We start from the raw sequence: 27,336 nt of genomic DNA, 5'->3' as shown, positions 1-27,336 counted from the left end.
TTTGAAATTCGGCCGCCGTACCACCGTGAAAAACTCCGGCTCTCGTGGGAAAAGCTCCGCAAACGGGGGGCGAAAGAGAAACGAACCCGGAGGCGGAGGCGCCATTTTCACGAGCTTCCACTGGATGCTACTGGGCTAGGTTCCGAACTGCTTGGGTATGCTTAGTGAAATGTTCAAGCCCGGACGAAGCCCGTCGCAGAGGGGAGGAAGAAAAATCTCCTCTCTATCGGCCGGGAATACACCTGAGGCTTGTCCGTACCATGAGGCTTGAGACAGCCAACCCCTTCCCGTGCTACCCACCACATCACGATGCTATCTAGGTATCCATCCTTCGCCTGGCAGAGATGTGAGCCGTCGAATTCGACAAACACGCCCGCCAGAGCCGCCCTTCGCTTGCGGCAGGCACAGATAAGCGTCGTGATCCGCGACAGAGCCGCCGAGAACGAGGAGCAAGCCGATTCAGCACACGCCTCGTTCGCCTCATGCATCCCACCATCTGGGTGCGCCATCACACTATCTGGCAAATACTTTATCCAGCGAGCCTCATTGAGGCTCGGGTGTGTGTGAGTGTGTGTGGAAACTAACTAACCTACCTGCCAACCCCCATCCCAAAGACGACATGGCCGGTCGGCTGGCCGGCCGTACTCATTGACTGACTGATCAAAAGTCCTCGCGATAAACGTCCCGTCACTTGTCAGCTCGCTATTCCTGACGCAAATGACATCTTTTCGCTCTCAGTCCTGCTTTCGTTTTGCCCTCTGCTTTTGCACCCTGCTCCAACCTCCGAATCCTCCTTTCATCGCCCCGATCATGAACCAACAGAAAAAAGTGCTACACCCGTCCAAGCTTTATCAAAAACATAATAATCTATCCGTACCCCCTCCCTCCATCTTCCTCTATCCCGCAGTTGCCTAGCTTCTCCCACCTTATCGGAAGTCCTCCGGTGAAAGCTCCGTAACCTGTTGACCTGGGTAGTTCTAGACCACACCCCCTCGCATAACCCAAAACGATCCCAACTTTTCATCACGTCTTGCTCGGTCTACTTTCCGTGCCCTGAGAGTAGGTAGGAGGAGGCGGGGGAAAAGTAAACATGACGTCTGGTTTCCCCTCCTCCTCCTCCAGACCGGAGACAGAAAGACAGAGCCTCATAGCGGTAGGTAGAGACGGTCCCAAAAGGTTGACAAAACCCAATAAGCCCGTCTTCAACCGCACCCGGCCGCCCTGCTCTGCCCCGCGAGGCACGTCCTCTGTCCCGGCATTACGAACAACATACCGATACCTTACCTTACCTTACCTACAACACCGGCACCCCTTCCCCGGTTCCCCGGTTTGTTAAGCAAAAGCGCACGTACGCCCTTTACCCATCATCTGTTGCAAGATCGTGGGAAAATGGCCCATGCCCTGCTGCAACCCAGGAACAGCACAGATAATCATATACATCATACACACACCCCTTTGACTCTTTTTTCATCCTTCTCATCGTCTAAAGGAATTGAATTAGGTAAACAATTGCCCATAGCTTCCCCCCGACCTGTCCGGTCATCCGCGCTGCCGGTTGTACCTGGCTAGCCCTAGTTCAGACTTGTAGAGTCCAGTTGTAGTTCAGCAAGGCCTTTCCCTGGTCGAGTTGAGTCCAATTCCTATACCGGAAACTCTGTGTCCAATACGAAATATAGTACTCAACACACTCCGCGTTCCTTGCTGAGAAGCTACTGGCGACGACAATCCCATCTTCCTCCCTAACCCCGGATGCCGGCCACCGCGGAAGTCTGGATTCATTGCCGGTGGCGCGGGGAAGCAACGGCACCTTGGCAGGGGTAACTCCATGATGCTGTACTGTCATGGTGCTGCTGACCTGCCTTCAAGACGCCGTGTTCAACATAGAGACAAATTTGGGCCTGCGATCACGAACGGGGGCTGGGGTATGCGCGTAGGAGTTATCAAGGCTCATATCACATCGGCGTTTGCGTCGAGGTGCGCATAGCTCTTGGACCTAGACCGAGCCGCAAGCCGCGAGGCAAAACCCATCATCTCCCGGCCAAGCCTCCTCATACGGAACTTCTGAGTTGGAATGCGAGCTTGCTCACCCTTTGCGAGGCGTCGCGAACGGCCTGGGTCAGTGAACGCCAAAAAGAAAATTCTGCCCACGTCCCTGAATGAAAGCTGTGTAACGTGTATACCTATGCGAAGGTTCCCCGCGGAGAAGAGAGGAAAAGAAGCTCGACGTCAAATGAAGACAGCTTCCGCAGCTTAGGTCTTGGCTCGAACTTGAACTCGTTCGTTTTTCTTTTCTTTTTTCTTTTACTGGCTCGTCGTATGAAGTAGGTACACGCATTCAATAAGCCCTTGTCGAATTATACGATGAAAGCTTCCCTTTTCCCCGCGTTTTGCAACTCACATAGTTTTGTGTCTTGTCATCTATAGACTTTCTTTTCTTGCGGAAACGTGGCAAAAAAACCGTTTGGTTCTTGCGCCGTACAGAAGTATCAGACATTTCTTTTTGGTATCTGCACGTCTGCAGGTAAAAGTATGTAAGCTCACCCTCAAAGGCTCAACCCCGCGTCGTCGCGCCACCCCAAGTCGGGGACAAACAGGCATCCGGAAGGAGGAACCTCAGGAAACCCTGTCCCTGCTTGACTTCGTGGTATATCACCGACCCCAGAAAGTATCTTATTGGTTCCAATGAGAACAAATCTCAAACACGTAAGATTCCCCCAACGTCTGGGGAAGAATGGGGAAGAGAAGAAGACCGAAAGACGTATTGGGTCGGGATTGCTCGGGCCAGCGTTGGGGCGTGCGACTGAATTTCCGCTTACCACCACCACGGCCCATCGGATAGGGAACGAACGATGAGACGGGTATGCCCGGAGCAAGATTTCTGCGTGCGAATACGGCGCACAGTCCGAGATGCAATACCTGGTCAGAGAGGAGACGAGAGGGGGTGTGTGTGTGCAAGTTCCAGATGTTTTGAACCGCCCGGTTCCACGCTGAGCAAACCTGACGGATGCAAGCTGAAGTAAAGAAACGCGGGGAAGCAGCATCAGCAGTTCCGGTTGAGCTTTGAGCTTCAGCGGCGGCACGCACTGCAGTCAGCAAGCAAAGCATTGTCGTTGTTTGACGACTGCGAATAGCCCGCTTGGGGAATGCTCACTCGAACGGAAAGACTCGGCTCTCGTATGGGGTCTTTCCACCGGCCCGTCCGAGAGTTTACGGAGAGCCTCCGGTCATTCAATCGGCTCTCCTCCGTCCAGAAGCCTAGGTAGCTCCCGTCCATAGGCAACCCTGGTAGTTGGCCTCCCGAACCTCTTTTCGGGCCAGCGGGCTTAGGAGGCCTGCCTTTCCACCTACCGCAAACGCGCTCCTTCCTGGATGGCGAAATTGTAGGCGTCTGCGATAACTTTCTTAGTGTCAGCCGCGAATGAGGCCTACTGAGCGTCACATTTCAGTAAGTTACACTTCAATGTGATGAGCTCCAGCCAATTGTCACTGGCCCGCTTTGTCCAGGTAGCATGCCCCAAGGACCATCGTAATCTTCTCTCTCGGCCGGCACGAGCGGATGCGGATGATATGGCGTAATATCCCAAAGATAAGCCGACTTCGGCCTCGGGGCTCGCAGACAGACCGCAGTCTGTCGACAACCTTTGAGGTATCGTGACGTGCACTCTCGTTGCAGCGCAGGATTCTCTCTCCTCTGGGACCAGATGAACGCCCTGCGAGTTGATCACCAAGGCTGGATAGCCCGTACGTATTTACGCTATAGACTAGGTTTCTGGGCGGGAGGGGTCCCGGCCATCTCCCGAACACGGTCGAGGCCGTCACACCGCAGATACTTCTCGGGTGTGCGGCAGAAGGGGCTCGGCCTTGGTCCAAACAGGTAGGAGGTAGTGGTGTACTATGGAAGCCTCTTTCGCAGGCAACCAGCCAGGCGGCCAACAGCGATGAGGTTTCCCTGGGCGACTGATATCGGGTTACCAGATGAGGATATTACGGGGCGTGTCAGCTTGCAGCCGGGGAAAGGGCGGGAGTGCAGATCTTCCCCGTACCCAAAGTGACGTGAAGGGATTCGGCGGAGTCAACTTGCATCAACTTTGCCAGGTGGAGAAGGGGCAGGAGTCCAACGTTGTCGCATAGCCCGTGGAAATCTCACCAAGTCGCCGAATCATCAAAATGTTGCGATAGGTATGATGTGGGCGACGACGTGTGGCCGATATGTGCGTCAGCCAGTTATCATGGCTTCGGATTGACACCAATACTCAGGACGTTTGAGGTGAACCTCCTTCGCCCACCAGAGTGCTTAAGCGAGGTAGCCCGTATCTCGCGTCTTCGGGCTGAAAGATACGCATGCCGGATCGTCAGTCTTCGTGGGGGGTGTTGTTGGTTTCGGGATATTTGTGATCTTCACGATAACGATATTGATACACATGAGGGACCCCAGGACTGTGACATGTGTCTGCAGACGGAGCTGCCGCAGGGCTGCGGCGCCTACGTTCTCGTTCTCCCGGACATGTTGCTAAAAACACAAAGAGGCAACAAGGCCTCCAAGGAGGAGGACAACCAACCCCACCCGCGCACGTAAGAAGCCGAGGGCCCTCCGAGCTTTTCACCTCCAGCTGCCTGATCTGATTGTTTGCAGACGTCAGTTCACAGCTTGTTGTTGTTGGCGGCCGCGCAGGTTGCGTGGTTCCAGAGATCCTAGGCATTCCGAAAGACCTCGCGAGGCTATAAGTGACGAGAGCGGAAGTGCACCCCCACCGAGATCCATAGAATGATTGAATCGAGCCACAGTGCTGACCTGTGAACGACTTGCAACGAAGGGGGCGCAGGAGTAGTGGCGTGGCTTGTTCGTGTTTTTCAACGATAGAAACACCATCGCCGACAGATCTAGACTTCGATTGGGTGAACAGTCATCCAGATGGGCGTCTGTAGACTGTAGGTAGCGTGGGAGTGGGGGGCATTCCACACACAGAGAGGCATCTCGTTGCAGACTCTGGATGCAAGAGGCTGTCCTCCCCGACGAGATGGGGGTTGCGGGCAGGGGTGACAGCCCTTGTACGTTTACCAGGATTCTCTGCATCGTGGGTAGCATTCTGTCAAGTCAACAACTTGAGAAGCACCGCATCGAAAGTGCCTCAATGTGACGAGTCACAATATAGAAGACCTAGATCTTTGGGAAGCGCGCACCTAGGTGTGCTAGGCCAAACTCATGAACCACCACTCAACCGTTGTCGAAGACGTGCAGGACGCCTTGGCCAACGAGCGGCGTCAGTTCCAAGCTGCATGTCGTCTCAGGATTCACTTGGCCCTTCTGACTGCACCAACCTGTTGCAGAGCTGTATCTTCCCACGGATTGTCTTTGCTACAACCATTTGATAAGACGACGGACATCGAAATGGAACAAATAGAGGAGTCAATGACGCGAGAGCTTTCCGTTGTCTGTACTGCATCAGTCACCTTGCGGAGTTCAGTCCGGCAAGCGCAATAAGATAAACCTCGTCGGCTTGCTCTTTCTTCTATGTGACCCTTTTGCCGGGCGAATGGACAACTGATGATACGAATGAGAACCACCTCACAGGGTGGTGATCCGCTGTTCTTTGAGTCTTCCGGAACTAGGTCCTCGGTCTGCTGTCCGGTGCGGGAGGTAAGGCTGGCTTTGGCACGATGCTGGTCAACACCAATTCGTACTTTGGCCCTTGCCAGGCCTAGACTTGTTGGAGGACTTGGCATGGCCTTCACAATGTTCGCATTCGTTCAGTCTCTCTGTGACAATGACTGCGCTCCGTCTGCCACGCGGAGCTGTTCCGTCGCGGTCAAGTAAGCACCTTGTCAAAACTCCCAGTATCAATGCCTCGACTCGGATGAAGTTTGGACTCTTGGGTAATTCAAACCCACTGAGCCGTGGTGAGGCATTATACGGTAGACACTCGACCGAGTTACTGCACTTGCGCCGATCAGGGTCCTAACTCTCATGTGCCCTACACCCTGAAGAAAGTTTCGACGAAGCGAACTCTCTCGCCAGTGCGGCTTAGCGGTAGAATCCGGGTCTATTCACTGTGTCCACCGCACGACGGCCGCGCCCGGACCTTGGGCAGTGCGGCTTGGAGGGTCGGCGCGGGCCCTGTCGCCCCGGATCGTACAAGAGAGGAATGCTGAACACGCTCAGGTTTCTCAAGTACAGTAGCTGCTTTTCCTCGTTGCTGACGACGTGATCAGTGCTACTTGAGCGATGGGGGAGAGTTGTGTTTCCGTCCCAACGAGAAAGTTGAAAGTCGTTTACTGGATTGGGGTCCTAGCAGACGGGCACTGCTGAGACGTCTTCTGTGCGAGAGGTGGCTGGCAGTCGTACGGCATGGACCGTTGACTGTTCGAGATGGCTAACAACATGGGACAGCATAGAAAAGATTGCGAACGGCACTTAGGTACTTCCTGGTTCTGACATCTTGCAGCCCTTTGTTGTCGTCCTTATCTCGTCTCTGGCACCCACACACCCCACTGTTGCCATACTTTCCCAGCCGGGACGAGGTTGGCAACCTGACTCTTATTAAACAGCAACTATGCATATCAGCCGGTTGATAAGGAAAATGGTGGCGGATGGTTTTCTCCGTTGCTAGGTTCGCCTTCGAGTCTCCTGGTAGCATCCCGCCATTGCGTCTTTAGTATGTGAATATGAGCTAGTGTGGCTTGCATCCAGCTGCAAGGTCGCATAGCTTCGATTACCTGGCGCTGCCACTGGCTGGGCGGGGCTGATGAGGTGACGGTACAAGATATCGGCGTCGCTTTGAATGCCCGAGACAAAATAGCTTTGCGATGAGGACGCAAAATGACTGGTTGAATAGCTGACTATCCCATTGTCCCGGTCATGCATCGTAGAATGGTTTACTCCGTTCTAAGATTTTGAACAGAGGCTGTCCGCAAATCTGCATATGCATTCAAGGTACACGTTGTTAGGATGCCTACAGGCCGGTTCTCAGTAAAGAGAAGAAGCGTCATGTGTCACAGCGGAATATACAGCTCTGTGTAGTCAGGATGTTGTGAACTCTGTCCTCCGTCGCGTCGACCTGCAGCGCTGCATTCTTTCGAGCGCCTGGGCAAGGCCTTGAATGAGGCACGGTTTGAAACATGCGCCTTCGATTGGACGACTCAAGCCGTAGCCGGCGAGGCACGGAGAAGAGAGTGTCTAGCAAGGTATAGCATGGCAAGCCAGGCCAAGGCAGGACAACGACCTGGCAAAACAGGCCAAACAGAGTAGTAAGCTGTGCGAATCTGCAGCCGGTATTGCTTCTTCTGTAAGTTTGCGGAGAGAAAGAGAGGAAAGCCTCGTGGGTTTGATGCGCACGACAAGCAACCGCCATCGAATGGCCTCTGCTCCAAAGGTTCGTGTTTGGCCGACGGGCAATGCTTCTAGTGCGGAGTGTGGGGTTGCTTCAGATGGTGGAGGAAGAAACCGGAGAAGCTGGCAGATGGGGAGGATGAGGAAGACAAGTGTCGGACGATGCCGGGTCGGGTGTGTGCGTAGACAGACCGAGGACAAGGGGAAGAAGTCAAACTGTAATCATCAACGTATTGGCAACTTGCGTATTAGTGTTACTCACATAAGATTCGCCATACCTGTGGCAGATGATGCACTGGCTGTCAAGACATGTATGCCCAGATTCACAGCATGGCAAGTTCAACGTAGTCGCTCTCCAGCCCGCGCATTTCATCGCATCATAGGAAATGAATGGATAGGCATTCGGAGAAACGAGGGAACAGACAGCCAGGGTCTCTTCTGTCTGAGCGACTCGTGGTCTAGACCGATCTGCCAGAGCGTCTTAGTAGACTACTGTAGCTGGCACCGTCCCTGCTCTGAAGGGCTACCGTGTTTTCCGACCGAGTTTGAAGGAGCCCCGCCCGCTGTTCAGGGCGGTAATGAGTAGTTCGTCCAGCGAGAAACAGGCGCCAAACAGTTGCTGCTCCATACAGGCCTCCCATCGGTATCTTCAGTGTGCAGCATATTGTTGGAAGGCAGCCTATCCTATCCTGCGAGACACTGAGAGAAAGAGAATGACGGGGCGAGAGAAGCAAATCCAAGGAAATCCAAGGCGAAGCTCCACCGGTTGGCGCTCCAGGAACTGCAACGACCACTTTCATGAGAGCGATACTGAGCTGCATGGCTACAAACGGACGCGTCGAAGGAGAGTGATTAGCTGGGGAAAGGCCTAAGGATACTGGAAATTGAGAAGCCCGTTCAACCCGACGAATGGACTGGCGTGCCTGGTTGATGCCGAAGAGCCGCGGATAGTCTCCTCCAGCTATCAGCTTTGGCATCCTATAGCACTACTACTGTGCGACTGGTAAAATATCTAATATCTGTAAACCGAGCCCGTCAGTTCGTAGTTGTCAAGACCCTCGAGGGTGAACGAGGCATGGATTCTTGGTGTGTGATTTGCTGTCCGCGGGGGATCTTCAAAGCCAAGCCAAGCCGGCTCAACTCTCCCCATCTCTTCCCTGTGGAGTCCGATCCATCCACTGAGAGATAGTCAGGGGCCATTGCTTTCAACCGCGTCGAAATGGCGTCTTTCCCATTCGCCCACTATTTCTTTCAGACTCTGGATGCGTCAATTCGTTCTCGCCAGCAGGTTCCGTGGCCGTAACAGTGACACGCGAGATGCTACGACAAGAATAGCCTACGTTTCATGAGACATCTCTTCTGACTCTAACCTCAGCCTAACTCGGCGTGATTCAGGTCTTGTTGGAGTTGCAATCCAATGAAATACCGTCCCCTATTGGTTAGCAGCTAGTGCATTGTCTGCAATGACCCTGCTTTTGGCTTCAGTCTGGTCTCCTCCTCGCGCCGTGCTCCGTGGTGCTCACAACTTACACCTTCCGTGCATGACATGCCTTTCCCAGGCTCAATGGGAATGGCTGTTGGTGGCACTGACCAAGTTGACTTTGCGTATACCCCAGAGTGTTCATCCATGTGTTTGCGTGTGCCCAAATCCTGGAGTGCCACTAGACACAGCCAGAGACACAGATAGGCTCGCTGCCTACATGATTGTAGACTTTGTTGAAAACTGGGGAAGCCAAGGTAGGGCGTGTGTTGTCGTCCGCAGCAGCACAAAGCACCAACTCGCTGAACCGAGAGTCTCTTACTATGATGCGTCCAGGTCGATATCATTTCATAGGACCTTAGGAACCGTGGTTGGAGCAAGCCAATTGCACGTAGCTTAGGCAACGTTAAACCCACGCCTTGTAGTCCTAGTAGGTACTGTGTATAGAGTCGCGACTTTCCAAGGGTCAATCTTGCCGCATGGCCCTCGCTCTTTGCCTCTGGCCGCTGTCCGTATTCCGTACTACCTACTTCAGCTCCACAACGGCCGCGGGAGGGGCGAGGTATGCGTAAGAAAAGAGCGAAAAGAATGCAATTTCATGGCCAATGATTGGGCTTGTTGAAGGTGAGCGAGGTAAACCAGTTCGCGCCAAGGGGATTGCCTAGCAATCACTACGCTCCCTAGCGGCCGGAAGGAAAAGCAGAGTGCAGTGGTGCGTTGGATGTTGCGCAGCTAACGTCTAGTTGCAGTTCCCTCTTGCGTAAGGTCCCTCCACAAAAGGAACGAAATCCACAGAGGCTGGATCTCAGTCTCGCCATTCTTGTGACGAAAGTTAACGCCAGGCCAGGCGGGGTAAAGACTTTGGCGTAACCATGGAGCGTTCCGCCTGTGATAACGATCTAGGTCGAAGCGACTACTATCAGCATAGTGGCCGGCGGATCTGACGTACTGGGAACTGGGGGGAAATCCGGGTTACATTAACCAAGCTTCCAAGTCGTAGGTCGACAGAGTTTGTCTGATATGTGCAGAGGTCGCTGCTATGCTTGCTTTTGTTGCCTTTTCAGATGTTCCCCAGTTGTTAGTAACTTTGTTTGGTTGGAGACATGGACCCTGAAGTTTGAATAGCCAGCCACCAGGGGGTGGACCAGCCGCTGAGTCCCCAACAAAATGTCGACCGATGTTGACGGTCGGCGAGGGGAAGCCTGAAGTTGGCGCTACCTGTTACCATCGTACATGGCGAACGCCTGATATTGGCAGCCAACGAATTCACATTGGCGGTCAGGGCCCGATGAAGCTGGAGCTGGCGATCAGTGAGCTTGGAGGGATAGCTGACGCACGACTACACGTCAATGGCTAGGAAGGCCATGCTTCCTCGCCTGGTGGCCTGCCATCGCGGCAAAAGAGCATGCCAAAACGCAGTTCCGTACGCTCCCCTCACTGCAGGGCTCGAAGCTAGGACCGGGCGTGCTCATAGTGCACAAGGCGTAGTGCATACAGTAGGACCGAGGAATCGAGATAGAGCATCGAGATGACTGTGGTTTATGGCGAGGAGCATTCACTTGGTCGCCGATTCTGAAAGCAATGATGCCACAACCCAACACTGAGGACCATATGATATCACCATACTGGCTGTGTGGGTGTTGTCTTTCCTTCCATGCTGTGGTGGTGTCAGATCGAAAGGCCACGACCAGCTGAGCCGTGACAAGGGAAAGATAAGCAGGGCGGCTCCAGTGAGCAGAAGATGCTAAGTAAACGCCCTGGCATGCCTGAAGGGCCGGACCCGACAATGCGTAAGAATACAGCAGAGGTGCATTGCGTTCTTGTGAGCTGGGAGATGCTGATGGCGTAAGGTTAGGAGAAGAAACGAAGCGAGACAGCCAAACTTTCGAGGCCCCAGAAACCGTGGAGCCTATTGATGGGGTCTCCGTGGGGGAACGTATGGAGCCCAGAGGAGAGACGCATTGAACCTGCGGACATTCGGCTGTGATGTACCACCGAGTGTAGTCGCCTGACTACCTTATGCAACGAGACTCGAGGTGATGCAGCTACTCGGCGGTTGTTCCGAAGCGGATGGATGGACGGTGAAGATGGAAACTTGAAGGTGTGTGGTTGTTTTCGAGCACTGAGCGATTGCCTACCTTGACATGATGCCTTCCTTCTTGGCTGCAGAGTACTTTGTATTAGCAGTTGCAAGTCCCCCGAAAGCCAGGTACGACCTGTGGCGTCGATGGGGTCTTGCCCACGCGAGTTGACGACATTGTCAATGTGCGTCGCCGCTGGCCCTGTTCAATGTTGGCTGTTGCCATCTCCCTGGGAAAGAAAGAAAGGGGCCCTGCGCGTAATTGTTAGCGAGGTACAGCTTGCCCCGCAATGTCCAAGTCCATGGCACGCTAAATTACAGAGCCGAGTGACCAGACCGTCAGCCCGGGGAAAGGTTCCGGTCATGCGCAAGTCTCCATCTGTGGCCAGCCACGGCCAGGGCCTCCATCATCCGGCGAAATTGCGGGACAGTTTGGTTTTTCTGGTTCCGATACACGCCCCCACGTGATCCTGTACGTTCAGCTTGCCCTCGCCTTACTAAGACCCTGTACGTACCCCTCCTACCTTGGACGGCCTGTCCGAAAGACACACAGCGCAGGAAGGAGGCTCTGGATTTGGATCTTCGCCTGCTCCTTACTCGACATCAGGGCAGAGTTGCATCTTCTATTCTAATTCAATTCTAATCCAACACCATGCCTTCGAAAACGCTGCATGCCGAGCATAGGCACTCTGTCTTGCTCTACTTGCCTGGGGCAATGATCCACGATCGATGCCAGCTAATGTCATTCGTATCCAACATCTCTGCCGCTGACTGGAACCTCCAGGCGGGATCAGCACGAGAAAACCCCCGACTTGCATAGGTATCCGAGCTTTACCAACTGCATCCATAATCCTGGGGCCAAACTTCAAGAGCGAAAGGGAGGAAAAGAAGTATTCCTGCAAACGCGCCCTATGTCTAATACTAGCGCATCATAAAACCCTTGGAGTTTCCTCGCACCATATTTGTCACCTTTGATATCACCTCTCGGCCTCTTCGGTCGTTCCTTTTCCTACTCGCCTGTTGTCGCCAGAGCATCCATTCCAGGCCTGTCTTGGAATCCCCATCTTGGGCCAGATGGTCTTTCGGTCTGAGCGGCCATCCCTCCCGGTAACGACGGCGGCGACTTGATTCTCCCGGGATCGGCACGGACCCTGAAGATTGTTACGCGGACTTGTACGGAAAATGAGAATCATACGGGCGAGACATAAGGACACCAACCATCTTGGCCCCGCCCTTCGGAGAGGTTTCGAGGGTGAGGGCGGGAATCACGCCGTCAGTGGGTGCAGCAACGTGGGATCTGACCGGGGCGAGAGCGCGACAGATGGGGGAAAATTCTTTGCGAAAATAATTTTCGACTCCATTCGCCCTCACGCCTAGGGTCCAGCCGAAGGTCCCCCCTTGTCGTTTGGGACCACAGTCGCCTTGTCAATTTCGAGCCTGCCGAAAGGCAGCCAAGAAGGCCCATTGCTTCCCTCGCTTGAGGCTTGCCTAGCCAGCCCTGGGCCAGCCCTGGGCCAGACTCGGACTGGTTCGGGGCTTGGGGCTGGGGAGCTGGCCCTGCTCGAACCCTCAGACATTGAGGCGTCCGACCATCCGAGGATCACAACTTGGCCCAGGTCACTGGATATTGCCATTGCCATTATCCCACTTGCGCCATCGTCACTGTAGCGGTTTTTGGCTTCATCACGAGGTCTCACTGTGCTCAGGCCTCGTCAAGACCTAGTGCATTCCAGCCAAGAGAAATTCGAATCAAATGCCTCTGTACTCCTTACTGCAGAGATACACGCTGGTATCCGCCGTTGTAACCTGCAAACCGCTGCCATCGGTCAACCGTCTGGGGCCATGCAGACAGCTATTGGCATTTGCAATTGCGTTTGTTCCCTCGAGAAAACGAATTTGTGTTATGCACACACAAAAGTCGATGTATCCAACATGGTTCGACAAAACGACAAACGTCCCCACGTTGACGTCTTTGTGCTAGGAGTACGAAAGTGAGACGGGCGTTCATGACCTGGATATGGCTAAAGATCAGAGACTATCAGAGACCCAGAAACCTGAAGATCACTGGGTATATCACTCCTCTGACCGTCATTCCTTCACCCATGGATTCTTGGGTACCCCATTTAGTACCCTTGGCTGGGTAGGTATGTGTCGTCTCGTCACTTGCGCCAGTAATGTTTTATGCTGGCACTGTCGGATGCGAATGCGCCAACATAGTCATGCTCTCATTGGCACAACATCCGCGACGAGCCTGTCTCGCTTTCTCTTCATCCAATGTATCGTGACATTCCGGGATTAATACAACCTCTACTTCCCCAGGACCGCCACGACCGCCTTACCTGCCGGACGTATTTCGTATGCTCATCTGTCTGGCTACAGTGTTGGACAAGTGTCCACCACACAGTCTCTCACCTCCTTGCGGTAACGGACAGTCCACGCTCATTCTCAAGTCCGTTCCGGTGGCCTCGTTCACTAGACACTGGCATGCATTCATTTATTGCGTAGGTCTTCGATTTACCTGGTTGTCGTACCCGCGCATCCGTGGCCGGGATGGATTCGTTCTTGCGAGGGCTTTTGTCCCTGCTGAGACCATCGTCGTCTCTGGACCATGGTTTACTACCTGAGTGACGTTGGTCCATATCCCTCGAATGGCTTTATCCTGCTTTGCCCCGGATCATCCTCCATGTCTCTTGTTTATTATCCCGGTCGCCGCTACAGACGGCGTGGAGGGGGTGCTCAATCGCTGCTCGCTATCAGTCCGTGCTTGAGGCTTTGAGCTCTGTCTATCCCTTGTGTCCCGGGGAGGGTGAATCCAACTTGAGGCCTATGTCTCTCTATTCCGCCTTTGGAGTGAGCCCTTGAACATCCTGTGTATCTGTAATGAGGAAGCCCCCCATCTTCCCGCCTCCGCACCTACTCACATCGCCTAGTTGGCTCCTTGCGGATTCCATCTCTGCTTCGATGACCTTTTCCGGGTCCTGTTAGCCAATCAGTCGAGCACTCGCTGGACGCCGCATTCGCCGCCTCGCCGTTTTGTGTCTTGTTCTCATTCAGTTATACATGCCTGAATTCGGATGTAGAAGTTTTGATCCAAGAGACACAGATATTTAGACATTATGCATCCCCCTCACGGCCCCTTTCCGTAGCCAAGTTTCCCCTCCCTTCATTATCATCATCATCACCACCAGTATCACCATCAGCAGCATCATCGCATTGCTGGACAAGCCCTGACGAATAGACATTGAGGTAGGTACCGGTGTGTTTATTGCTCGCTGTCTCCTGCACCTTGGATCTCTCTACCCCGATACCCTCCCACTTTCACCCCAGTTGTCGGTCTGGCTGCAAGCTGCCACACTTGCATCTCTGGTGTGTGCATTGGCTTGCAGGGGTCTGATAAACGCTTGCGCAGCGCAGCATAGCGTTGCGCTGCGTTGCGCCCCTACTTTGTTACTGTACACCTGCGCCTCTCTACCTCTCTCTTGCTGTCTCCCTCTCTCTCTCTCTCTTTCTCGCACAGCTTCTGTACTTTCCATTGCCCTGAATTTCCTCGGTATTATACATACCTGCCTCCTCTACGGCCCCAATATATACCGGTATCTTCACTCTGTACTTGCATCCATCGTTCCGGCAACTCTGCCTACCTGACGTAAAGCCTGCGTGCGTACGTCCATTTACTGCTGCCCATCCACTTCCATGTATCTCGTCCTTGCTAAGTGGCTATAAGACTGAGAGAGAGAGTCGTTGTCCCACTTGCTCCTACATACCGGTATTCCGAGATAGACCACAGTAGGTAGGCACTTGACGGGATACAAGAGTACGTATCGCTAGGTCCATCTATTTGTAAGGAACTACCTTGTACGTGAAGTACTCGGTGGCGTGCCGGACTATGGCAAAGTACCTCTTTTCGCATCGCAACTGCACCGCACATTCACCTGTTTTGCTTGTTGCTTTCTTGCTGCTAATGGTAGTGCCCTGATCCCTCCTCCCCAGTCCACGTCCACGTCGCAGTCCCATCCACATTGTTCATCCCCGGGCCCCAGAGCATCTCGCAAGTCTCCAGATGTTTCTCCTCAGGTTCCTGCTGCCCATCTCTTTGTCACTTTCCCCAGTTTCTCGGTGTATGTATTCCTGTCTGTTCATATGGTTTAGCAGAGTGAGGTCCAATACCACCTGGTGAAGCCTTCATTCACCTCTCTCGATCAACCATCACTTTACTTGTTATCCGCTCTCTCTCCATCTCCGAGTCTTAACAGTGACTGCTTGCCTTCAAGCCCGGGTCCAGTCCTCGCTACTTCTCCACACAGACGAGGACTGCCCCTGCCACCCCTTGGACTCCTTGCCCACCATCACCCTTGCTTGCACCATCGAGGCCTTTCCCGAATAACCAGACGCAAAGGCAAAAAAAAAACTGTGTCTGCCACACACCCCGGAGCGTCGTCTCCCACGCCCCTCACTCTCAGAGTCCTCTCTTCTCCCTCCTCGCTCTGCCTTTCTGCATTCTGACCCCCTCCTCATTGACTTGGACCCCCCCTCATCTTCCATCTTTCCAGTACGTCTGCGCCTCTAGCGTACAATACGGAGACTGGTACCTACCTCCTCGTCTTCACGCCCCCCTCCCCGGTCCATATCCTGCCCTGACCTGGCGTACGTCTGCGTGAGTGGTGCCCGTACCTATGGACTCCCACTCTTTCTCCTACCTTTTTCCCTCTCTCTCCTCCTAATCCACTGAGAGACTCCACTGGGGCGGGCAAAAGAACGAGACCTGCAATCAGCCTCTGGGGCTCGAACGTGCCGGTTGTCGTTCCAGTTTCTCGATCCGCTTCCCTACCCAGTATTTTACTTTTTTACCTTTTTTTTCTCTTCCCCTACCCTGCCTCTGGCTATCCAGCAGCCCAAATTCTCCATACACCACGGATTACATTTACCTACCCTTTTCCATCCGTCCACCCATCCCTTCTTCCCTTCACACCTCGGGTGTTCTTCTTGTCCTCACTCTCCACCTACCCGACTCGAGACTCGAGCAAATATACAAACCACCTCCCTCCCGCTTCCTCCCGCTGCCGTCCGCGACTCGCCTGGTATTCACGTTCTCGTTTGTGTTTCCAAACTTGCAGCGACATCATCTACTTCAGCCATCGTCTCTTCTCGAAACCGTCGTCACTGACCCTCACGCGTGTGTACCCTCAGTCCAAGCCAGCGCCAGCCAGTTTTGCTCTTCCGTTTCGCCCTACCTGATCCACGACTCCTCCGCCTTTTCCACTGGCGAATCCCCCGCGCATCGCTCCAGTCACCGCCTTTGTTTCTTGGGACGCCACCGCGCTAGGTCCTGAGCCACCAAAAACCTGCACGGTACAACCAACGGCCTGGTGTGGGAGGAATAAGAAAAAGGGACCGTCATCCTCCCGGACAAAACAGCCCCCTCTCCGTCCTGTGTAGCCGTCGCCCCGATTACCGACTCTTTGGTCCACGATCTACGACCTGCTGCTATCACCTCCTTCTCACTCATCTACAACAACAATAACAACACCAACACCACATCCGACGACCTCAGCTTCTACTTGAATACTTATGATCGATCTTTCTCGCCTCTGTACTGAATTAGCGGCGATCAGGAACTAACGTTCCTCAATTCGCCCAAACACCTCTACGATGGCAGTCGTTTTATCTTCAGAGGAGAATACCTACTTCTCCTCGTCTAACCTGCGACGTTCGCACTCACAACCAAAGTTCGTCACAAAACAAGCGAGCTTCCACTCTGCTCCCGCCACTAGCCATATCAGCGACGTTTTTGCGGACGCGAAGGTGTATCCCGACTCAGCACCGTCTTCTGCCCCCTCATCTCCCAGGACCATTCACGCCGAGTCTACCGACCTCTCTTGCTCCTCAACACCAGCCAGCAATGTCTCCATTGCATCCGACTGCGACGACACGTTAGAACTTGCGGTGCACGCCAACGACCACTTTGTCATCCCCCACTATGGAGAGTCTGGCTACTTTGACCAGGTTGAAGACCTTGAAGCACCAACAAGTCCCCGGACTGGAGACTCGTACACTGTCTCACCCGTCGACAACGACACCGAAGGAAACACATCAAGGCCCAACACTCCAGAGTTCATTTTGGATGTAGAACACGCTGAGGACGATACCGCTGTCCGAGCACAACCCTCGCGTCACGTTGACTATCTCTCGCACAACTGGAAAGAGGAGGATATTTGGTCATCATGGAAGTTCATTGTGTCCCGAAGATCCGAATACAGCAACGCGGCTCGCTTAGAAAACGCATCTTGGAGGACCTGGATGAAGGCGAAGAACCACCTGAAAACCGTCTCCCCCGAGACTCTGAACTGGTAGGTGCCGTGGAAGCGTAAATCAGTCCAAACTAACTCTTGGCAGGCTCAAGGACTGTGATGTCACCTGGCTTTATGGACCCTTGCAGACAGGTCCAAACACTTTGAACCCCATCACTACCGACCCCAACAGCGCTAGGCTTACTAAGAACAACTCGTTCGTAAACAAAAAGCCAATCCTCAAGAAGAGGAGTATGTCGGAAGTCATGCTGCAGAGGTCGTTATCCGCGTCCTCTCTGCTAAAGCAAGCTGCCGCGGCAGTCCAGGCTCAAGAAAAGGACGGACGCAGACGTCTTGCTCGACCAACACTGGAGCGAGCCACCACAGACTACGTCACGTTTCCATTTTCATCGAGGAGGCTGAGCCGTGAGAGCTCCAACCTGTGCCCGTCAAGTACATCATCCGGCATCATCTCGCCGTGCAGTGAAAAGAAGCACATTCATTTCAACGAGCAGGTGTCTCAGTGTATCGCAGTTGATATGAAGGGCGACGATGACGATGATGACGCCGACACCGAGCGCTACGACAACAGCGATTCTGACGAAGGAGCTATCATGATGAAGAGATCACGAACAAAGAAGAAGGCACCCTTGCTCAGAAGGAAGTCGTCCAAGGCTTCCGCAGCTGTTGAGGGCAAGACGATTGCGATGTTGCCGTCAACCACTCTCAAGTATCGCGAAGATACTCCCGAGCCACAAGAAACAGCAATGAAGCACAGCACATCGTATAGAAGCCCCATTATGTCACCATCCTCTTCTCAAGAAACTCTTCGACCCTCCAAGGGCTCCGGCAAGTTTTTCTTTGATGACGATGACGATGAAGAGGAGGAGGCCGTTTCCATGGGTTGGCAGTCACCGAAAAAACCCGACGACAAGTCTACGGGCTTACAACGATCATCGTCCACCAACAGTCTGAACGCCGAACCAGCTGGCATGCGTCGGACCTCGTCAGGTATGTTCATGCCATATGAAGAGGGGGAATCATCTTCCAACGAAGGAATCATCGGCCGGGTCATTGATACAGTTAATACAGCCCGGGATATTGCTCATGTCATTTGGAACGTGGGCTGGAGGAAGTAAAGAGCTCAGTCGAGATGGTTGGGAGCTCGGGTTTTTCTTGCTCCACTCCAGCGAAACTCAATCGGCACGTCGTTCTTGGTAGTCGGTGTACGATACGGGGAAAAGCGGATGCATCTATCCTCATGCATCTGCGAGAAGTTTGTGGGATTTCATCTCTTGAAGCATCCACGAGGATGTAATCAGGCCAACGCAGATGGCCCAAGGACGACTTTGGTCTAAATCACATCATCACACACGGGGAGCATCATCATGCAGCGCGTCGACGGCTCCATCACATTTGGTCGCGAGCCCCATGAGGAATGGCACATGGTGGGATACCGGCGCTTAGGCCTGCGAATCATGGTAATGGAATAGTCAATGCTCTCACTATCATGGCAACAAGGAATGTTGCGTGGGGGTTTAATGACGATACACGGAATATGCTTGTAACAATCATTCTTGGGGAAATCTTGGGTACCAGTTGGTCTTCACCAACAAGGCCTGGCACGCGAATTGGGTCCAGGTATTGGGTTTCAGCAATGGCGCAATGGGGGAAAGATGGACGGGAAACAAAAGAGAATGGCTCGTTTCACAATAAGAGTTGGCTGGGTCTCATCAGAGTGTGGTGCAGTCGGGTTTGGCTTGTTTCTGGCACTCATAACTTGCGCCGTGGAGAAAGGTGGAAACTTGGGGGCCGCGGTGTAGCTACGAACTTGACGTCGACTCCCGCAATGCAGGTCTTGTCCATATCGGGCTCGGCGTGCCTTGCGTGGAGATGTCGAGCATTCTTGGCGGCTTCGGCTTGCAGCAAGCAAAACCCCCCATGGGTATCAAGGGATGAGGCAGTGGGAAAGTGGCGTACAATTGTGTATCGCCGAGGGAAACGGAACACACATGGATGAGACCTGGATCCAATGTATATAGAAAGGTGGGAAAAGGCTCGAGCAAATGAACTCGCCGTGGCAAATGTGCCAAAATTTACACGATTTAACAATATTTGTTCTCGTCTCCCGTGATGATTTCCTGCATACTCACATCATGACCACGAGAGTGATTGTACTTGTGCTTGTTCATTTGTATACCTGTCCCGGCCGTTAACCTCGTGGTTTACGTATATCATTACGCCAAATGTCTCCCAGTCTCTCCAATGTCTCAGTATATTTGCTTTTTCCCATGACCATCTCTGGGAAGCAAGGGATGGGAATGGGATGGATTGGTAGCTAGGTATTGGGCTTGACCGCCATGGAGGCAAGGAACATTCACGCCTCTTGCTGCTGGGGTGTTGTGCGAGGGTGTGTTTATTTGATTCGAATCTGGATGGGAGAGAATAGGTATATTGGATTTTCTTTCTTTTGGTACGGGATGACGTGCTTCTAGATTATTCGTATTTACGGATTTAATCGTGGGCTTTTTGTCACTCTAGCTTTCTCTCTACCGTATGCTCTGGACCTCCTCGGCTACTCGTTTGTGTATCTGGGGTCATTTGTCTTGGTATGTATTTGGCTTCCCGCGGCCGGCCGGGTGATGGACCGCGCGGGAAACCCTGAGGACCTCTACGGACGGGACGGGGAGACGGGGAGGACGGGGAGAAGGTAAGCTAGATGGCTAGCTAAGGACCTAGGTGTGCCTGAGCCTTGGGAAGGGGGGAGCATAAGGCCGAGGTGGGTTTACCTGGGTGAGGTGTTGGAATGCGGCTGATGGGGTCTGGATGATGAGGCTCCCTTGAACCCCTGCGGAGATCCCTCTCTCTTCAGTCCACACTTCTATAGATATCGGGGTGTGATGGCCATCTGCTAATTTTACTGTATCTTTTGACATTTGAGGGAAATCTACAGACGTGTTGTGATATTCGATCCGGTTAGGCTGCTTACGTTGGAACTCAAAGATTCATCGGCTCCTTCCGGGGGTGTTACAAGTGTTGCTTACTAGGTTAATGGTGGTGATGGTGGTGGTGACGGTGACGAGAGAGGTGTGGGAAGCGTGATATTGGTGGCTGATGATGTAAACGCCATTCTCTACGCGCTGACCGGGGAGGGGGGGAGCTTAAGGAAGGCAGTCACGGTACGGGCCTAAACATCGATACCACATGTGTATTTTCTTATTTACAAGTTTGTGGCTTTTTTACCCTTCCCGCGTGCAGTAAGTTAGGTTTTCTGTAAGCAGAAAAAGATGTTCAGGGTCCAATACGTGGCTCAAAGTTACCTTGCGCCATCTCGTCGTTCGGGGCGTTTTTACCACAGTCTGTGGGCTTTTTTTGGTTGCTATCAGTGTTTTACGTACGACATTGCATATACTTTGCCTTTTCTTTGATTTTCTTTTACGGTGTTTGCCCCAGCTTCCATTGATTTTCCCCTTTGGACTTTTGGGGAACATGCAGCGCCCTGAATCGTCGTGTTTATGCAGGCTTATCTGACGATATGCGTGTCACTATACTCCGCGTCTATCTAGCCTTTTCCGCGCCCTTCTTTTTCACTTTCGGTTTCCGTTCAGTTTTGGGCTGAAGTGTGTAAAGTGGGAAACGAGAAGGTTCACGTCTTATCTCATGAATCGGGGTGTTTGAGTAAGGGCCCATCTCAGATTACGCGCGGAGAATCCTGGGGAGAGAGGGGGGATGGGGGCAGGGGAGGTAGCCAATGCTACATTGATCGGACGATTCCATCTACCCTCTCTTGTCTTCTTTTCTTTTTTACCTCGGTGATTTTGAACGATTTTAGGTTGCGGGTTGCACCGATATTTGAGGGACCAACACGGAGCAGCGATCCGCAGTGGTACTCTCACACTCAAGGTCACCGGGCAGGCTCGCGGCAGGCCGTGGCGAGGTGAATGGAGGAAAAAGCGAGGATCCATGTGGCAAGTTGGCGATGATATGCACGATGAGAGCATGATGCCGAAACGGAACGGTAATCGGGAGGACGCGGAGTTTTGGCACCCACCCACCAACACCCCCACTGAAAATCAGGGTCCTGGAGCGCAGGGGACTGCAAGGTCAGAATGCACACACGTAACAGGGGGAACAAACAGGGGATAGGACTGGAGTTATTGTCTGGAGACGTGTTTCTGTTTTTGGTGGAAGAGGATGAGCTTCGTGCGGAGGTGGAGGTGGCAAAAAAAAAACGGAACCTGGAAATCGAGGAAGAAGAGGGCGAATACCCAACTCGCATTGGCAGTGGTTCCGCTTGTCAAGTTGGACCCGTGTCGATCACTCCTTCGAGGCCGGAGAGAAACCCGCTTTTTGGGCGTGGGTTTTTTTTACTTACATGCCGCATATGCTGCTTCTGCTTACGTACATGTTGCAGCGACGATCTCGGGAGTTCCAGAAGAGGTGATTATGGTAGGTACACTTAAGTGGCTAGATAGGTGGAGGCCTGGAAGAGGCTTCTCGTACGCCCTTCTTACAGCGCATTGAGTATCGTGGTCCTATCTTACTGTGGTGCCCTGAGATACCCTTCCCTCGGTGAATGGATGCCGAGCAAAAGGGCTCGGACTAGGCAACTCAACTGACTACTTACCACCCCCATGCCGATCACCCTCCGCGGTGCCGAGTTTAGTCAGCGAAGCGTAGTTGGAGAAAAAAGGCCGTCTGCCGGACCGCATGGTGGTAAGTGGCTGAGCCGGGAAACGGAGTGCGTACTCGCGCCGTGTGCAGTGTTAGTCTTATCCCGCTGGCGAGATGCATCAAGAAGACGTATGTTGGTGTAACGAGGCACGAAGTTAGTTTGAATTATCGATGGAAAGGAGGCAAGTATAGCGAGCCAAGCGAGTGAATGAGATAGTTGCGTATCAGCTACGGATAGACGGATCCGAGATATGTGCGCTGACGCAGAAGGGCTGGAGGCCGACGGGCGAGCAATGGAGGGTATGTTCACCTACATTGGAGAGATAGTCAATGGCGCAGCCAGGCGTGGGGGCCCCCATGGGGGCCCCCATGGGGCCGTGCTACGGTTCCATGGCGGCTAGGCGGCTCTGGAAGGGCTTGGAGAATTCCTTGGTGGAAAGGGGTGGGTGTGAGAAGTTGCTGTTTATAACTCTGGGCGATTCCAAGTACACCTGGGCGATTCAGATATGTGTAGGTCTAGCAAAGCAGCTATGGGAAAGTTTCTCACATCTAGAGCGACCTGAGGAGGGAGACCTTCAAGGAGTCTGAGGGTGTGGTTGAGACGACAGGATGGCGTGTGCTTGTGTGGTGGTGGTGGTGGTGGTTTCTGTTATCATGGTCCTTCTTGGGAATTCGAGTGTGTAACACATACGCCCGTAGCTTTATCTTGGACAATAGGGATTGGACGAGGTGAGCCATTGACCAATGAGAGTACTGAGAAGGAAAGCGTGCCCGTTCGGTGCGTCGTACACACTCTGTCGGGACGGATGGTGTGCTGTTCGAAGTTGGATGACCTAGTAGGAGGGAGCCGCAATGTTCTAAGACTTGGTTTGGTCTCGATGGCATCGGCGTCGGGCGTGTGGGCATCAAGAGACACCTTGTTTCCCTGGTTGTGGAGAATGATCTGGATTGTTTACTTCATATCTTGGGGAAATGGGGTGTGAGGATGGGTTCTGGATGTAGACATGGCTTGACGCCCCTCAAAGTTTGGGGGTCCTTATCTCACGGATACGCTACGTTACCATGCCCTATGTCTGAGCTTGCAAATGTCTCCCACTCCCTTGCTTGGCGCTTCTCCACGGGGAGAGGCGGAGAGAACGTGGAGATGGGAAGAAGTTTGGGGGTGGGTGGGATCAGTGAGACATTGATCTGGGTTTGGGCTTTTGGTGGCTGACCGCGTGTTCCACCCGTTTGTCCAGCGACGTCTGTGATTGTGTCTCTGTGCAACCAAACACGAGGGGTGAAAGGGGTGTGTGGCGTGAATTTGTGACGGTCTTTCGTAATTATAAGGGATGATGATGGAATCTGCGTGAACTTGGTTTTCTGCCCTGAGCAGATAGACTCGAGGAGTCAAGATTGACGACAGGCGTGTTTGTGTTGATCATCAACCTTTGGTGTCTTTACGTCAGTCATGTCTGTGTGAAATAATGCTCTTTAGACGGTGATGGGGTAGTGGTATCTGGTGATGCTTGCATAGCTGTATGCATTGATGCCAACGGAGTTCGACCTTGGGAGAAAGAGCACAACCTGGAAGTGGATAGGAGATTCCCATTCTGTAACAGTCGATGGCGTGTGAGGTTCGGTGACTGAATAGGCGCTCGCATGTGTTCCCAAGTCATACCTTCCAGAGTGGTTGTCGTGTCGTACTTGCCTTTTGACAGAAAATTGTTAGTGACACCGACAGTTTCGAGTAGGCTCTTCTCACATGCAATAGAGGATTGAGAGAACCCTGCAATCTTGATATGGAGGTTGGTATATGTAGCACTACTGACTCGAGGCTAACTAACGCTCCTGCCGCCGCGCGAGCGGAACCGTTGCATCAGTTACCCGGGATGCAGAGCATTTACGAGATGGAGGGCTACTTGATAAGTAGCCGCAGCTAAGGATGATGGAGCCTCACTAGGGTTGACGAGGCCAAGGAGGCAATGCTCTCCATTGGAGATGGAGACGATAAGACCGATCGCATAGCGTCTTGGGAGTTCAAATCTAGAACTCCATGGTACTACATTCTACCAGGAAATTTGTGGAGAAAATAGTGATGGGCGATGGCGAACTTCGATGTTCAAGACTTTAACGTTCCAGGCTTGAGTCTTCACATACACAGAGTGTTTGTGTTGGTGAGATGGCAACTCCCTACTCTTGCTTTTGGACATGTCCGGCCAGGCAGCAGTCTAAACCTTCGTCCGGATTCTTGTTTAGACTGCGTCAGAATGTGAACGAGAACCTAGGGTGATTGATTGAAGAGATTGTGCGTGGTGCTCAAGCAGCATCTCAAGCTAACGGCCAGGATTTGAGGGATAGTTTCTTGTCCCTGCTGGGGCTGTTTACTTGGCCTTGGATGTGTTTGCCATAGTACGTAGTGGGATTATTCTCATGACAATTTGGTAGTTGACCCTCCATTGTCATTAGTACTGCTGCTTGTACGTTCACGACCAGGGGTGTTCAACGTTGATAAAAGGGTCTAAACGGTACGCTCCTCGGTGACCCGAATTGAAGAGATTCGTTGCTTCAAATCACTCGCTTTCGTCTTGTTCAAACAACAGGAAACTAATAATTGAGTCGGACAATCAGATATTTAAAGGCTCTTATTGTGCTTGGTAGATTCAAATCCATAGTCACTTACCGATCCACAGGACACAGATGCGGGCGCGGTTATTTTGGAATGACTTGCGATTCCTCTGATATGAGAATAGAAGGATCTGGCTGCATTTCTTCGGCCAACCCGTAAGCCAGCCCTCAGTTAATACAGGGAGCACTTAAGGCCAACTGCTGGGTTGACCAGGACATAGTGGAATTTTCAAATACCACAAGGCCCTTACGTACTTTGTAGTAGAGCTCGAGGACGATATCTCAAGACAGGAAACTCAAAAGTGCTTCGAAAGTATGCTGCTCAAATGCCAATCGTCCCAAGCAGATTCCCCCTCAGTTCTCCCTACTCAATTCTCCTTTGAAAATTCCCTTCTTCTCTATTTTTCCTCAAACGGCCACTTATACCGTGCCACAAAGCTGGCCTTATCGCCGACCATGGAATGGATTGCGTTGACGTGGATCTCTCCTCTACTATCCCCGTCTTTAAAAACGCTATTTAGAAAGTCTTCTAATATGAGAATGGTTTACAGTTTGTCGTGTCTGTCGAAGTACTCCGCAAGGAACTCATCTGGGTTTTCGGTCGGCGGGGAGAAGTCGTAAGATATGGCTTTCCCAGCTTATCGATGGTGATCTTCTTGGCTATTTTGTCAGACTACCCTGGTTCCTGTTTTCTTACGTTTATTACAATTAGAATACTCTAGTAAAGGTGATAGGCTAGAATTGGACAGGCTGTTTGGTATAAAGACACGGGAGTCGCTAACCGTTGACTACCTTACTCTGTGTAATGTCCAGCATGCTTCTTAACGAAAAGTTTCAAATGATAAACGTTAGAAGAACCACGGGTTTCTGCGTCTGTTGCGCCTTGTAATACTAAAGGCTCGACTGCCTAATATAGCTCTTGCTCCTTTATACATAACTACTTCGCACACGACATCTTTAGATCCAACTTGATGATAAGCCGGGGTTTTCTTCGCGACGCGTCTCGAATGGCGTTTAACCTGGACCCGGAGTATTAATGTGTTTTCAGCAATGAGTTGCCTCTTTTTGGCAAGCATAAGGGACCGATATAGATGCCTCCAGTTTTAGCTTGAATTTACAACTATTTTATGATTTGGTACTCCGAGAACATGTTTATCTCGTACATGCAACAACGTGGAGTTGGAGCAGGGCTCATAACCAAGTTTTATCAAACGTGGTATGAAGGCGCCTGATGAGTAGTAGCCACATGCAACTGGAAGCTCCAACCATAATCGCTTCGCGACATGCATGTCTCTTGAATTCGCAAGAACAAAGAATGCGGTCGCTGGTGAATTTGATTTTTTGCAACCGTTCTCGCGATATCTATACTGCCAGTGCTGGCATTTCTATCTTCGATACCTCAGTTTGAGGATCAAACACAGGCGTATGCTGCACTGTTCAACCAAGTACGAGATGCAACGTGAGTAGTTCCCTTCTGGATGAGACGAGACAATGGAGTGCTGTTCATTACTCTAAACCTCATAACCAGCGGTGCTTCAAGAATAGCCATGTCCTCCTCCATGCGCGGCACAGGCGGATATAATCCAGAGGAAGGGATCAGGAGGATGTACACGGCATGCTCATCAATACGTCGTTTCCACATGAGAACCGCTTTCTCTTCCTTCTGCGAACATCCTCATGTTATCGAGACGCTTTCCGAGCGCCAACATTTGGAACCGGCTATGTATTGACACATTTTGGCGGCAGTATAACTGAGAAAATCCAAGTTGAATATCGAAGAATCTGGAGCACTGGTGTTTACATGAGCACGCCTACCAATCATGAACTGAGGGGATCATCCTAAGTAAAGAGGCGAGCTATTGAACAGGACTAACTCCTTCTTGACTCACAAGTCCGAGTGCAGTCACAAACAACGACGGCCTCACAAGAAACGGATACACCTTCACCGTCATGGGGCGAGTCCAGCTCAAAAGAGCATCTTTCTGAGCCTGATCGTCGGCAACCGGCTCCTTCTGCCTCGATTTTTTTGTTTTCGTCATCCGGCAGCACTTATAAAAATGCCATTCATGGAGGAACTCTTACTTCTCAGCTCCACAAGCACATCATCTGGTTTTCCATTCTGGTACCACGTGGTTGAGTGTTCACCGGATTTTATTGCCTTAAAATTAGCGGTAGACAACATTCAGTACATCGCACTTAGATATCTGCCCCAGATTACCTCTCTCCAACTCCGGCCTCCCCTTCTAAGTATTCCAGCCTGAATACTATCAACGAGCGAGGCTAAGTTAAGGGACGAAGGTATAATATAGGTGGGAGACACGAGGTATCGATATAGACCTGTTCCCTTGGCTGAAAACCCGTTAAACAGACATTTCGTTCTGCTTCAGAACAGGGACAACTATGCGCGCACCGAAATGTGTATAAGATGACACTGGCTTGCCTCGCTTCACCAAAAGAGCAGTCAACAGTAGCCTTTTTATGAGGAAATAACTAGGCACCACGGTTCCACCTCTCAATATCGGTTTAGACAGCACCCAATTTGGCAAATAGAATTCCTGAACAAGAGCCTGGCGGTGGTTTGGGGAACACCAAGCACACATTGTGAGAGAGTCACCAAATGGGATTGAGCGCCAGGCAACGCTCAACAACAAGTACAACACAAATGCTAGACTCACGAAGGACTAGTTTCTCAACCATAACACTGCGTATGAGACAATATGATGATCAAGACATGGTTTAAGCTTTATATATTGCTCTACAGAGACACCGTTCCCCCATAGTGTCCCATCCTACGTAGGAACCTCATCCTTTTAAAACATCAAACACAACCCCGTTTTTCCACACCCAAAAGAACTCCTCGCCAGCCCAACCAGAAAACACT

The 27,336-nt window shown here is 52.2% G+C and overlaps 2 protein-coding genes across 2 annotated transcripts; one reads left to right on the top strand and one right to left on the bottom strand.

Moving 5' to 3' along the window:
* Positions 1-9,885: 9,885 nt before the first annotated feature.
* CPAR01_14542 (uncharacterized protein) lies at positions 9,886-10,714 on the bottom strand (the record flags this gene model as incomplete). Its single annotated transcript, XM_060498793.1, has 2 exons — positions 9,886-10,146; positions 10,235-10,714. Coding segments are annotated over 2 exons (741 nt in total), but the record flags the coding sequence as incomplete, so codon positions are not given.
* A 5,822-nt stretch (positions 10,715-16,536) lies between these two features.
* Positions 16,537-18,313, top strand: CPAR01_14541 (protein phosphatase type 1 complex subunit Hex2/Reg1; the record flags this gene model as incomplete). Its single annotated transcript, XM_060498792.1, has 2 exons — positions 16,537-17,234; positions 17,281-18,313. The coding sequence occupies 2 exons, from the start codon at positions 16,537-16,539 to the stop codon at positions 18,311-18,313; spliced, it is 1,731 nt and encodes a 576-aa protein (XP_060342255.1).
* Positions 18,314-27,336: the final 9,023 nt, after the last annotated feature.

Source organism: Colletotrichum paranaense (assembly GCF_030867605.1).
Source record: "Colletotrichum paranaense strain IMI 384185 chromosome Unknown Scaffold_16.1, whole genome shotgun sequence".
Classification (NCBI taxonomy): Eukaryota; Fungi; Ascomycota; class Sordariomycetes; order Glomerellales; family Glomerellaceae; genus Colletotrichum; species Colletotrichum paranaense.
The sequence above is the reverse complement of the archived record's forward strand: the minus strand, read 5'-3'. Positions and strand labels throughout refer to the sequence as shown.